Raw genomic sequence first — 15,173 nt, forward strand, 5'->3', positions numbered from 1 at the left:
TGGCCGTGTTGAACTTCATGAGGTTTGCACAGACCCACATCTCAAGCCTGTCCAGGTCCCTCTGGATGCCATTCCTTCCCTCCAGTGTGTCGACCACACCACACAGCTTGATGTCATCAGCAAATTTGCTGAGGGTGGCCTCAATCCCACTGTCTATGTCACCAACAAAGATGTTGAACAGTATCAGCCCCAGTACCAACTCCTGAGGGACACCACTCATCACCGGTCTCCACATGGACAATCAGCTGTTGACTACAACTCTTTGCGTGTAGCCATCCAGCCAGTTCTTTATCCGCTGAGTCGTCCGTCCATCAAATCCATGTCTCTCCAATTTGGAGACAAGGATGTCATACAGGACAGTATCAAATGCTTTGCATAAGTCCAGGTAGATGATGTCATTTGCTCTGCCCCATTCATCAATGCTGCATCATTATTCTGGGAGTTAATGAAAAACACCTCAAGGACAACAGTCATGGGTCACAGCCAGCACAACTTCATGAAGGGAAAGTCCTGCTTGTCAAACTTAATTTCCTCTTACGACAACGACAAGATAATCCATCTAGTTGACCAAGAGGAGTCTGTTTGGGATTTCTGTAAAGCTTTCAATATTCTCTCACAGTATCTTTCTTGACAAAATGTCCAGCACACAGCTGGATAAACATATCATGCAATGGGTGAGCAACTGGGTCATGGGTCGGGCACAAAGAATTATAGTAAATGGGATTACATCAAGCTGCCGACCAGCAACTAGTGAGGTTCCGCAGGGCTTCATCTTAGGCTCATTTCTCTTCAACATCTTAATAAATGACTTGGACGCAGGACTTGAAGGGATACTAAGAAAGATTGATGATGACACTAAACTGGGAGGACCTATTGACTCCCTTGAGGGCAGAGAGGGTCTGCAGAGAGACAGACAAATGAGAGGGCTAGGTAATCACCAATCATATGGAGTTTCACAAAGAAAAGTGCCACATTCTGCACCTGGGATGGGGCAACCCTACATGTACAGACAAACAGGAGAACAAGAGGCTGAAGAGCAGTGCTGCAGAAAGGGACCTGGGGGTCCTGGTCAATGGGTAGTTGGATTTGAGTCAGCAGTGCCCTGGCAGCCAGGAGGGCCAACCATATCCTGGGGTGTATGTAGCAGGCACAGGGCCTGCAATGCCTCCATGGCGGTCAGCAGCCTAAGATAGGAAATGCGTAGTCGTGATGACTGGACCTAAGAAGCCCGTTTTCTGTCTTCGGACCCTTGCTTATCTCTCTGTATGACTATAGGTCACATTCGCCTCGACCCTTACTATTGGACAATTTCTAAAACTCCTGTATCCTATAAAACACCCTACTTTTGCCTAGTTTGGCAGAAGAGCTGTCCCTGAGAACCTTCACAGAAGACATCAATAAAGACATCTCTGTGGAACCTCATACAGCCTTCTCCTCTCTCTCCCTGCATCTGCCAAAGGCACTTAGCAAGCAAAGAGCTGAAATCACAAAGGAGCTGATAATCACTAAAGAGCTGATCTCATTTAAGAGCTGAGCTTGCTAAGGTTGCCTGCAGCTGGGAGCTGCTTGGGAGCCCAGGCAGGCTGTGCTGAACAGGACTGCGCTATCCAGACCTGTGGCAGCCCACTGGGGGATAACCCCAAAGTCCTGTGTGCAGTTTTGGGCACCACAATATAAGAAAGGTATAAAGCTATTAGAGAGAGACCAAAGGATGGCAACAAAGGTGGTAAAGGGTCTAGAGGGGAAGCCATACGAGGAGTGGCTGAGGTAACTTGGCTTGTTCAGCCTGGAGGAGACGGAGGGTAGACCTCATTGCAGTCTACAGCTTCCTCATGAGGGGAAGAGGAGGGGCAGGCACTGATCTTTTCTCTCTAGTGACCAGTGACAGAACCTGAGGGAATGGCATGAAGCTGTGTCAGGGGAGGTTTAGGTTGGATATTTGGGAAAGGTTCTTCACCCAGAGGGTGGTTGGGCTCCCCAGGGAAGTGGTCACAGCACCAAGCCTACCAAAGTTCAAGAAGTGTTTGGACAATGCTCTCAGGCACATGGTATGATTCTTGGGGTGTCCTGTGCAGGGCCAGGACATGGACTTGATCCTGATAGGTCCCTTCCAACTCAAGATATTCTATTGTTCTATGATTAACATAACATTCTTTATTCAATGCCAAGGTAATATAGTATGTGGTTATGAATGCATTTAACTTCTCATTGCTGAAGTGTCTTAACAAACTTGCTTTCCTATCCTAGGGAAATATCCCTGCCTTAGACTACATCAGTCATCTACTAATTCATAAGTCATAAGGGAGCCTGTTATGTTAGCATGATGGCTTGAGGATTATAATAATCATTTTGCTTATTAAACAGGCACTTTTTTACACCTACATTTCCAACCTTATCTTGATACACTACTTTGTGTATGGAAAGATAGCTGTTCCAACATATCTGTAAAAGTTTATTCTAGTGAATTAATTATGTTTCATATAATATAAACAGGGAGGAAGACTTGTTATACAGCTCTGTTTAGCAAGGAAGATTTGCGTGCTTACCTCTAATTGTGGGACTGCAGCCACAGTGCATAAGGTTAAACTCCATAGTAAGCTGCAAGGCGCTCTTTTAAGGGAAGAGGAAACTGGTCAGAGAAACGTCTCCAATTCTCATCCCCAACTTGATTTTTAAATCCATGAAGAATCTACAAATGAGAGGGGGGAGGGAAATCAAGATAATCATTAAACAGTAGATACATGATCATTATTTACTAGCAGCATATGCAGTAAGCCATAAACTGCTGGATTCTGCATCTGTCCATTTGAATTTCTCAGCTTAATATTTAAATGTTACTAAGAGAAAAAGGATGTCCAGGAAACTTCCTAGCCTGGTTCAGCCTTTGGACTACTATTCATTGCTTGTCCTCCATGTGAGTGGCAATGAAGTCACAAAGCGTAGTTCAAGGGTGATCAAAAGAGACTTTAAACCCTTGGGATGGTTAGTGAGGGAAGCAGGAGCACAGGTTATTTTTTCCTCTGTTCTTCTAGGTGCAGGCAGTAACATTGAAAAAAGCAGATGGACCCCGGCTACTAATGCATGGCTCCGTGACTGGTGTTACTGCAAAACTTTTGGTTTCTTTGATAATGGGATGGCCTACATGGCACCGGGTTTGCTGGATTCAGATGAGATTCATCTTTCTCAAAGGAGGAAGAGGGTCTTGGGTCAAGAGCTAGCAGAGCTTATTGACAGGGCTTTAACCTAGATATGATGGGGGAGGGGGACATCATCAGGTTTAACAGTAATAAAGTGTGGGATGGCATGCCATCTCACTCATAGTAGATAGATGCCGGAGCCAGCAAGAGATGCCCAGAGCCTGAAGAAGGATCAAAGGTCAGCAGGAGAGAAACTGAAGGGCAGCACAAAGGAATTCCAGCCACTCCAGACATAAAGTCAGCTTCATCCGGGGCCCAACATAAATGCCTCTATGCCAATGCATGCAGCATGCGGAACAAACAGGAAGAGAAAGACTATAATCTTATTGGCATCACAGAGACATGGTGGGATGATTCCTATGACTGGAGTGCTGGAATGGAAGGATACAGGCTCTTTAGGAAGGATAGCCCAGGGGAGATGAAGAGGGTGTGTTGCCCTCTATGTCAATGACCATCTAGAGTGCATGGAGCTCTGCCTGGGGATGGATGAGGAGTTGACTGAGAGCTTGTGAGTCAGGATTAAAGGGAGGGCAAGGACAAGTGACATTATAGCGGGGGGGGAGGTCTGCTACAGGTCACTCAACCAGGAAGACTGAGTTGATGAGATTTCTGCAGACAGATAGGAGTGGTCTCACGTTCACAAGCCCTGGTCCTCATGGGGGACTTCAACCACCCTGACATCTGTTGGAGGGATGACACAGCAGGGCACAGGCAATCCATAAGGTTCCTGGAATGTGCTGATGACAACTTCCTTCTCCAAGTGAAAGAGGAGTCCATGAGTGGAGGTGCTATGCTGGACCTTGTTCTCACCAACAAGGAGGTGTTGGGGAATGTGAAGCTCAAGGGCAGCCTTGGCTGCAGTGACCATGGAATGGTGGAGTTCAAGACCCTTGAGGTAGCAAGGAGGGTGGACAACAAGCTCACTGCCCTGGATTTCAGGAGAGCTGACTTTGGCTTCTTCAGGGATCTGCTTGATAGAGTGCTGTGGGATAGAGCCCTGGAGGGAAGAGGGTCCCAAGAGAGCTGGATGATATTCAAGGATTGTCTCCTCCAGACCCAAGAGCAACGTATTCCAACAGAGGAAATGAGGGAAGAAAACCTGTGTGGATGAACAAGGAAGTCCTGGACAAACTTAAACACAAACAGGTAGCTTACAGAGGATGGAAGCAAGGAAAGGTAGCCTGGGAGGAATACAGAGAGATTGTCCAAACAGTCAGGGATCAGGTTAGGATAGCTAAAGCCCTGATAGAATTAAACCTGGCCAAGGACATCAAGGGTAAGAAAAAAAAGCTTCTTTAGGTACATCAGAGATAAAGGAAAAACCAGGGAAAATGTGGGTCCTCTCAGGAAGGATATGGGAGACCTGGTTACCCAGGACATGGAGAAGGCTGAGGTACTCAATGACTTTTTTGTCTCAGTCTTCACCAACAAGTGTTCCAGATACACTGTTCAAGTTGCAAAAGATGAAAGCAGGGACTGAGACTGGGTTTGAAACCATTTAGGGTACCTGAAGGTGCACAAGTCCATGGGATCTGACAAGATACATCCACTGGTCCTGAGGGAACTGGTCAAGGATATCCATCATATTTAAGAAGTCATGGCAGTCCAGCAAAGTTTCCCCTGACTAGAAAAGGGGACACATAAATCCCATTTTTAAAAAGGGAAATAAGGAAGTCCCAGGGAACTAGAGGCCAGTCAGCCTCACCTCAGTGCCAGGCAGGGTCATGGAGCAGATCCTCCTGGAAACTATGCTAAGGCACATGAAAAACAAGGTGGTGATTGCTGAAAGCCACCATGGCTTCACAAAAGGCAAAACAAGCCTAAAAAACTTGATGGCCTTATATGATGAGGTTCTGGTAGTGGTGGATGAGGGAAGAGCAACTGACATCATCTACCTGGACTTGTGCAAAGCATTTGACACTGTCTCGCATGACATCTTGGGCTCTAAACTGAAGAGATGTGGATTTGATGGTTAGACCACTCAGTGGATAAGGAATTGGCTGGATGGTCACACTCAAATTATGGTCAATAGCTCAATGTCCAAGTGGAGACCAGTGACAAGTGCTGTCCTCAGGAGTCAGTGTTGGGACCAGCACTGTTTAACATCTGTGTCAGTGAGGTGGACAGTGGAATTGAGTGCACTCTCAGCGAGTTTGTCAATGACACCGAGCTGTGTGGTGGGGTAGACACACTGGAGGGAAGGGATGGTATCCAGAGGGACCTGGAGAGGCTTGAGAGGTGGGTCTGTGTGAACCTCATGAAATTCAACAAGTCCAAGTCCCATTGCTCATGGGAATCACATGAGGTTTAATAAGAACAAGTGCTGGTGCTGCACCTGGGTCAGGTCAACCCCTGGTATCAACACTGGCTGGGGGATGAACAGATTGAGAGCAGCCCTGCTAAGAAGGACTTGGGGGTGCTGTTGGATGAGAGGCTGGACATGAGCTGGCAATGTGTGCTTGCAGCACAGAAAGCAAATTGTATTCTGGGCTACATTAGGAGGTGTGACCAGCAGGTCACGGGTAGGGATTCTGCCCCTCTGCTCTGGTGAGGCCCCACCTGGAGTATTGCATCCAACTCTGGGGTCCCTGGCACAGGAAGGACATGGACCTGTTGGAGCGAGTTCAGAGGAGGCCATCAGGATGATGAGAGGGATGGAGCACCTCTCCTACAAAGACGTGCTGAGAGAGTTGGGGTTGTTCAGCCTGAAAAAGAGAAGGCTTTTGGGTGACCTAATTGCAGCCTTCTGGTACCTGAAGAAAGATGGAGAGGGACTTCATACAAGTTGTGTTTGTGGACAAAAAGCATGTAATGACTCAGCAATATGCACTTGCAGCCCAGATACCAACTGTATCCTGGGCTACATCCAAAGCAGCATGGCCAGCAGATGGAGAGAGGGGATTCTCCCCTTCTACTCCGCTCTCCTGAGACCCCACCTGAGTATTGCATGTAGCTCTGGGGTCCTCAACACAAGAAAGATGTCTACCTGTTGGAGTGAGTCTGGAGGAAGCCACTAAGCTGGTCAGAGGGCTGGAGGCCCTCTTCTATGAAGACAGGCTGAGAGAGTTGGGGTTGTTCAGCCTGGAGAAGTGAAGGCTTCAAGGAGACCTTAGAGCACCTTCCAGTACCTAAAGGGGGCTTATAAGAGCTGGGGAGGGACTTTTCACAAGGGCATGGAGTGATAGGACAAGGGGGAATGACTTCAAATTGAAAGAGGGCAGGTTTAGATTAGATGCTGTGAAGGTGGTGAGACACTGGAACAGGTTGCCCAGAGAGGCTGAGAACTCCTTATCCCTGGAGATGTTCAAGGCCAGGTTGGATGGAGCACTGAGCAACCTGGTCTAGTGAAAGGTGTTTCTAGCAGATGCAGTGGATTGGAACTAGATGATCTTAAAGGTCCCTTCCAACACAAACCTTTTTGTGATTCTATGATTCTAATGTCTTTCTTAAAGGAAAAAACCCCAACATTTCAGTTAAGGGTGACATATACAATATCGCTACGCACACAGATTAGCATAAAGTATATAAATATATATTTTATATAAATTTAAGTATACATATGTGTGTGTATGTAGTTTTAATGACTATGGTGACAGCCTAGAGTTAGGCTAACCATTTTGTCAATTGATACAGTTTATATGTTAAGATTACTGTGTTCACATTCATTTTTTTAAACCTATAATATGTTCTGGGAGGAAAGCTGAGCCAGAACCACCGCCAGCATTTGACAGAATGAATGCCTGTCAATTTCTTGCAAAAAACAAAAGTATCCTGTGAGACCTGTGTTTTTTCCATGGAACCCGTAGAAAAACTGTTACTAAAAAGGAAGCTATTAAAATCTTTTGTGTTTTGAAAGAACAGAGATCCACAACATAAGAGGGGGGAAAAAAAATCAAATCTACAGGTTTCAGTCTGGACCCTCCAATGTAATAAATTAACTGAAAGCTACAAAAATTGAATGACACTGTCAAAAAGGTCTTAGTATTTTAGCTCCTCTTAATAGAAAATAATGCAGTCTCTAAAGTTTTGGTTTGTTTTTCTTTTCTAAACTCAAAGGCACATAATTGTGGAACAGTCTATCATGAAAATATCCTCACAAAAAAGGCAATGTCAAAGTTAAAGCTCATGATACTGAGTTCACCCTCAACACAACTTTCTCAAGCAGAGCTGTTTTTAAACAGCATGTAGCAATAATATTACAGTGTCAGAAGTTAATTTACTGATTTTCTCCCTGAAAGAGACCTTCCACAGACAGATTCACCTCTCTTTCCTAACCCAAAGAGTCTGATTTGGCAGCTGCCAAGAAGCTGCCAAAAAAAAAAAAATCGAAGAATGTTCAGGTACAACAAAAGGAGCACTTTTAAAAAAATATCTTACAGGACAATTTTAGCAATTGAGCTTCAGTTACAGTATTCAGATATCTTGCTTTTATAAAACATGATACAATTAGGGTATATATCAGATCTCAACACTGGCAGCTCATGCACCTTTGCTCTTGGAAGGAGTATTTTCTCTCTTAGCTCTAGTGCTCCAAAACCAACAAACCAACCAACCCATCCCCCCAAAACCCAAACACTATCCACTATCAAGAGAAAGACCTTGGGGGACGACAAAATTTTTTTCTCATTATTTCTAAAAGGCATAATTAACATTGGAAAATATGTAACTGGACTACAATAATCATGTATTCAACTAACAAAAACTCATTCCAATGAGGAAGCAATCTAAAAAAATTGCATGCCATCACTTGAAGAAAGCTTTGTCTCTGTCCTTGCTTGGCAAAAACCACAAAAAGTATACTTTAAAAAGCAAGGATGTCTTTATGCCAAGTGACCAAGAAACACTGTGTCTACTTTGAATGCATTAGATCCCACATGGATATCCTGGAAAGAATCTGAAAAAGAGGATCATAGCTTATTGAAGTAAGTATTGAATGCTGAAGGAGCAGGACAGAAACATGTACTGAAACTGCTTTGGACAACCATCACAGACAGCATCCTGGACTTTCTTTTAAGCTTGTATTTCTTGTTTCCTTATGCTGATGCTAGAATACTCAGAGCCATGCATTTCCTGACCCTGATATTCCTTTGAAGCTTCTCAGATATTTGGTCTCCTAACTAGGACAGTGAGATTTTTTTGTCTTTGATACTCAAGACAGGATTCCAATGTTCTAGTTCATTCTGATGCACACACTTGGCATTATTTGAAGAGGAAGTGCCAATATTGGTCCACAATTCAAGTATGTACTTAGAAATGTGTTCCATTTTATCTTTAAGAGGACCATTAACTTTTGACATACATCCTTCCTAAAACTAGAGATTTCACTTTACAACATACAAGAAAAGCCACACTACTGAGCAATAACAGCATCTGTGCATGAAACTGAAATAAGTTTATTTTGTTCTGGTTTTTAACTGAAGACACTAGTGCATAAACACAGTATATTATTTTCTGTCTGTGTGTGTGTTTTGTTTATTTCACACAAGGCAAACAGTCCTTTTGATTAAATTCTATTGACACTTTGTCTAGGGATGCATTCTTGGCTATATCTGTACATAAGTTTCTTGAAGACTTGCTTATCCAAGAGGAATTCTGATGAGGCTTAAGCAGTCCCAAAAACTTATTTTCAGCTGGAGCAAGATAAACAGATCAGGATACTACTGGAAGATTTTCCATTTTCAATTTTCTAGATATTAAAAAAAATATATATATTCTTGGGGGGGATGGGTCTTAAACCACACAGATCTCATTTTCTAGAAAAGAAAAAAAAAAAGGGGAAAAAAAGTTTTCTATGTGGTATAAAACCCCCTGTTCTTCCAAATGCAGCCAAAACATAGTAGGCTGGACATTATAAAAATATAGGTTAAAAAAATCAGATTTTTTTGATGTTTTGTTTGAAAGTTTATGACTTTGCAAGAAAGCCTTCATGACCACAAATACAGTAAGTGTTAATAATGGAAATAAAAAACAAGAAAAAAAAAGGATCCAAAAATAACCACAGTTCAGATATACTGTCATACTAGAAACATTACCTTACAGAACATGTCTCGGAGATCATCTTTTGGGTTAATCCACGATGCAACAGCATCACAAAAAAAAATAAAGTCCTATAAGATTAAACAATCACATAGGTTAGGAACCTCACATTTATAGGTCTGAAAACAATGTCCAATGTTTGTTCTATGAACTATGCAGGGTATCTGATCCTAACTCACAACTGCTTTTAGTTTTATGCCTTTATTTTCTAGTTAATTCAGACAATAATGGTAAGGTATTGTATGTTTAAGTATATGGAAATAGAAATAGCTGAGTGTAGGAATACCTTTGTTTCATAGGATTTTTTATTAAATTGAACCACAGTTAAAAACACCCCAAACCAACAAACAAACACCTCTTCCCTCCCCCACACCACACTTGTCTAACTAATCCTTTCAGTACACATTATAAGTTTGAGAACCAATCATCTCAATAACAATCAACAAACTTGGGATCACACTTGCAACTTACTCTCATGTATTTTCAGTTGGGAAAAAAGCTGTTGTATTTTTTAAAGCAGAGACAGAAGTTGTTTCTGGGATACACAGAATGTGTACATGTTCAAAACTAAAGCCACCCCAAAATCACTATTTTGCTTTACCTCTGACTATACCATTAAAACATCAGTCTTAATGATTAAGTTGATAATGCATGTTTTTGGATAGGAACTGAGGATAACAACTACATAGGAGGAGAGCTTGGATAATGAAGAGAGTCCTTAATTGCTCCCTCCGTTTAAGCTGTGTGAAAGAACAAACAGACAGCAGAAGAGGAAAATGCTAAGTACAAGATAAGGGATACATGAAATTAACTGAAAAATTCAAAACAAGATAAAGGTTCAATTCTTGCATTTCAGGGAGAAGGTTTCCAGGCAGACGAGAGGGAAATTCACCTTTATTTTCCTCTTAGAAAATATTACCTTCATACAGCTTTACCTTGGAGCTGCACAGACTAAAGAGCAAATCATATTCTAGAGATGTACAATTTATTTTAAAGGGATGCATCTTCCTTGTCATATTGACTATTTAAGCAATATATCCAATGCTGAAAGAGAATCTTCCCTGGCCAAGTTTTAAGAATGAAGGGGTGGTTATTGTTTTTGTTTTGTTTCTTTTTTTAAAAGCCTAGATTGTATCTGAAAAACAGGTTTCAATATGTCAGCTTTTGTCTTGTATTTTCATACATATCATCAACATAAAAAAGACTGATAGAAGTATCAGAATACAGTTAATCAAAGTTCATTATTGATATATTCCTTGTAAGTAAAAGACAAAAATGAATTTAACAATGCTGTCTTCCTTTCCATAAGTGATAATTACTGAAGCAGAAATCCTGAAGTATCATGATATGTATAATTTGAAATATAAACATTTTGGTCTCCTTGATGCCTAAAATAAAGTTACAGCACATACTACTGGGAATCAACTTCAACCTAAATATTTTTCATACTCCGTATACAGCTTTCACTAAATTTCACATGAGCAAAGAAAAAAGAAGTTAAGATCTATTTATGTATCTTACTTGGACTACTCCACTGGGGTTGACTGAGATCATGGTACATATCCCACGGAACGCTGAATCCTTTTCCTCATTGTCTCTTATGTTTCGCAGAGAAGTGCACCTAGTAATTTGGAGAGCAAAACTTAACTAATTCTATTACTTTTTGATTCAATCAAGTCAGGACTAGATGACAGCATTTGATGGAATAAGTCACACTGATAAGATTATCTGAAACACTATTTTGAACACTTAGAAAGTTACTTGTTGCACACAGTATTTACTAGTATATTCCCATTAGGTATCATCTACAGAATCTTGCTTTCCTGTTGTACTATATAGTTAGAAAGTGTGACCTGTATTCCATTAAATACAAAAGAAACACATATAAAAATAATTATAATTATAGAAACTATCATTATTAGAAGCAGAACGTATAATACTATTGCAATATGAATTGTCAGATATCACTTAAAGAACAATTATTTAACCTTTACAGCAGCAAGCAAACTATTTTATACATAACAAGTATAGAAATAGATTACTTACAGCAATTCAAGCCTCAGACTGAATTTTAAGTAAAGTAATGCACAGTTTAAATTTTAGAGTATTTGCATGCATTGTATTATCATTCTCGTGGATTTTAAAATGCTCTTTCATAGTCAAGCTTTAACACGCAAGCATGTGACAATCTTATCCCATGCATAAATTAGTCGTTAGCCACAACATAAAGAATACATGACAGTGCTACTAAAAACTCACAAACCTGATAGGACAAGATTAGTCACATGGTTGGCAATGATTAAGGATTGAGATTTTGTAACCAACTGAAAATATATCTAAAAGTGAGCTAGAAGAAAGAAAGAAAGTGAAGAAAAATGAATTAAAAAAAATTTTGAATAATACACACCAGGGTCTTATAAACTGCTGTAGCATGGGGGCCACCTCTTGAGGACAAACGTAACCAAGACGACCAATTGTTATTGCTAAGGTAATGCAATCACGGTTATACACCACCAAACGCCAACCAAGACATGAGCAAATGAGGGGGGAGGAGAAAAAAATAAAGAAAAAACAACAAATAACTCAGAAACAGAAGCCAACAGAATCTGTATATGATAGTAAACATAAGATTTCACCAGTGCTGTTTATTACAACCCCTTGAATAAGAGGCAGCAACATATATGGTATAGTCTCCAGGGTAAAAGAAAAATTAAAGAAGTAAATGAGAGAACACCAAAAAACACAATTTGAAATACAAAGGCTTTCTGATGTAAGTAGTCATTCTGCTCTCTTCAGAATCACCTCTTACAGTAAATTTACCTACTATACACTTCAAAGCTTTTAATAAAAAGTACTATTATGGATACTATTGATAGAAAGGAATTAACCATTTTTGGTTTTAGTATCAAGTAGTCCTAAATATTTTATTTTTTCAATATTTATAATTCAAGATTTTGATAGGCCTACTATCAGTAAAAATACATTTATAAACACTTTTACATGGAATACATTGTGGTCTATCTAATAAACACTAAATAGATTAAACACTCTCAAAGAGACACAAATATTTGCTTTCTTCATAATCTTGTAGAAAAATTAAAATGGTTCCTAACTCATAGCGAGTGACTGGATAAAATTAATTTTTTAATCCAAATATTTTTCCTTTTTAGAAAAACTTCCTCATAAAAGTTGTATAATAATCTGACTTTTGATACAAAAGCATAAAGACAAAAAGAAGTAAAACTGCTTCTCTGAATGATTAGGTATTGTGGTCCTTTGTTCTGAGGGCCAGACTGAAGATAATATCATCATGAAAGTGTGTTTCAATGGTGTTTGCTCAACTCACAAAACATTAATCTTCAGAAAAAAGAGAAGGTGGGAAATAATGTATCAGAATTGCTTGAAGCAAAATACATGAATAATACTAAAATCCAGCAGATTTATATGAAGCAAAGAAACCTATGTTCAAGGGACATACTATGCAACACTAATTAACAGGCGTTTGTGAACAGTTTCATGAAACATGCAATAAAGCAGATGATGCTTTCTCCAATAAAAGTTTAGTGTAGGATACACGAGCAGTTTTAAATGTACCCATTCCATGAAAGCTACATCTCACTGGTAATGTACTATTTTGCCCAGACATTAATTGATTTCAAATTTTCAGCAGATCTAACACAAAACTGCATTTGAAGTGATACTTTCAAATGAAAGTGCACTTTTAAGGTTTATCTGTACATTCTCACAGTTAGAGTCTGTATGAGGAATAGTAATTTTTGTCAAAGGGTAACTTTTGGCATGTACTCATTATTTTCTATGCAACTATTTTACTTAAGCTGATCTCATATGTTTCCATAACAGAAGTGTTTTCATAGCTCATTATATAACAACCTACAATAGAAAACATTAATATTCTTGCACATACCAATGGCATGTAGCACAATATCCCACAAGAAACTTATCATTACACCACATTCAACATTTATTTACAGCTTTGCATCTGCATTTAAAGTAACTATTAAGATACTGAAAAAAGTCAGTGTTTGGATGCCTAAAAAAATTCTCTGCCAGTGATGGAAGCAAACTTTTAGGTACTGGATGTTTCTCAGATACAGATATTACATATCCATCAATACAGACAAAGGGGCTTGGGGGCAAGGGGTAAGAAAATTTATTTTGCTATACTATTCCATGGTGCATTCCATAACAAGCAATTAGCATGAAAATTATCTTTTCAAAAAGCAGTACCTATAATATGCCAGACAACTAGGCAATTTTTCCTTCACGTTCACCTTCCATACTAAATAAGGGGATGGGGTGTGGAGAATACTGAAGGAAAAATATGCATAGAAAGAAATCCCAATTTATCTCATACTTAGCTCAAGCCCAAATGTAACTAGCACTGAATTTGCATCATTTTCAATTATGCTCAGTATAATGACTAAGCTATCATTTTTCTTACAAGACAGTTTTCAAACAGAAAAAAAATCAAAATATTCTAAATTAAAAAAAATAGTAAACCTGAAACTTGTTAAATTATTAATAAAGTTTTGCTGAAGTATGGAAGGTGTTCCTCATACCAGAACATGCCCTCTATAAATGCAAAAAACAAAGCCTCAGAAATTTCAGTTCAATAAGGCATTTGGGGACTGCTTCCAATTTGGAAGGCAAAGCAGCTGGCCAGAACATAGAAACATACATGCCACTGTTAAGACTTCTTTTCAGAAATTTGTCATTAAGTGACCAGGTAATAGAAATTATACATAATTTCAGTTATGTTGTGGTAAAACTGCCATCACAGATCTAGATTTTTGTGCATATTGCTACAAAGTAATGTTTTTTAAAAAGTGCATTATTGTAAATTCAAAGAGTTCATTATTTTTTATATATATGCCAATTACATTTGTTTCACACTAGACATGTACATACAGTACACATGAAAGGACATGCATATATTAAAATGAGTGTAAAGCCACTAAGTCTTTAAGTGTTACTGCATACATCTGTCATATTGTATACATAAATAAAATTGGAAGAATACTTTAATATATGATAAATAAATATAAAATGCTATAAAGGTGAGAAAGTAATAACTTTAATAATCTAGATATATGATAGATGTTTTTCTGCAAGACAAGACTTATAAGAGTTTCTCCAAAACAGTTGTTTTTGCTTATAAAAGCCAAACACATAGCAATAAAATGTTCTATTCAATTTTTTTAAATCATTGTAGAAAAAAATTAATTCCCTTAAACAAAAATTATTCAGTTTTTGGATACCTGTGTTCTCTAACAATGTCTTTGGTGTGTTGGGTCTGTTAATTATTTCTACAAGCTGGTGCAACACCATTGGAATATAATGCTGCATCTCTATACCTGAAACAGCAAAAAAAAACATTCAGAAGAAAATGACCATTAATATATATAATCTGTTTAGATCTGGTACATTGAATTTACTGTCAAAGACAAGAATGTAAAACTGAATTTAAATTTTTAACATGAAAGCATCACTAGAAATGAAAAACAATCCACAACTCAAACAAACCATTCTAAATATGCAAATATTCAAAGAAAAAAATCTTACCCATTTGGATTGAGATTTCTCCAATTGCCCAGGTGGCATTGTTACACACAGAAATGAATTCAGGGTTTAGGTTTGTTCCCAAAATGGGCATGAAATCAGCTAGAAAGAACATTTTAAAATCTCATCACACAATACAAACAATCATCTTGTTCTATTACTGTAAGATCACAAGGAGAGGGAGTTCAAAAAAATCATATAAGTGTATTTAAATTCTTGTAAAGCATTACACTTGAATTAAAAAGAGCTGTATTTTTGCTATATATCAGATTAGTCTGGAAGATACAACCTAAGCAGATCAATGCAAATCCTTTCAAACTATGATTGAAAAATATTTCTAATAGATTTTACATTGTTTTA

General features: G+C 39.0%; 1 protein-coding gene across 1 annotated transcript in view; it reads right to left on the reverse strand.

Moving 5' to 3' along the window:
* Positions 1 to 2,335: 2,335 nt before the first annotated feature.
* The window catches only part of LOC102039047 (transportin-1), a 112,956-nt gene continuing 100,118 nt past the window's right edge, over positions 2,336 to 15,173 (reverse strand). The window contains exons 17-22 of the mRNA XM_031065207.1: positions 14,817 to 14,915; positions 14,513 to 14,608; positions 11,641 to 11,716; positions 10,755 to 10,854; positions 9,230 to 9,304; positions 2,336 to 2,689 (exon numbers count right to left, since the gene is read on the reverse strand). Of these exons, the coding sequence (XP_030921067.1) occupies positions 2,582 to 2,689; positions 9,230 to 9,304; positions 10,755 to 10,854; positions 11,641 to 11,716; positions 14,513 to 14,608; positions 14,817 to 14,915 (554 nt within the window). The 3' untranslated portion in view covers positions 2,336 to 2,581. The remainder of the gene's footprint in view (positions 2,690 to 9,229; positions 9,305 to 10,754; positions 10,855 to 11,640; positions 11,717 to 14,512; positions 14,609 to 14,816; positions 14,916 to 15,173) is intronic.

Source organism: Geospiza fortis, unplaced genomic scaffold (assembly GCF_000277835.1).
Source record: "Geospiza fortis unplaced genomic scaffold, GeoFor_1.0 scaffold245, whole genome shotgun sequence".
Taxonomy (NCBI): domain Eukaryota; kingdom Metazoa; phylum Chordata; class Aves; order Passeriformes; family Thraupidae; genus Geospiza; species Geospiza fortis.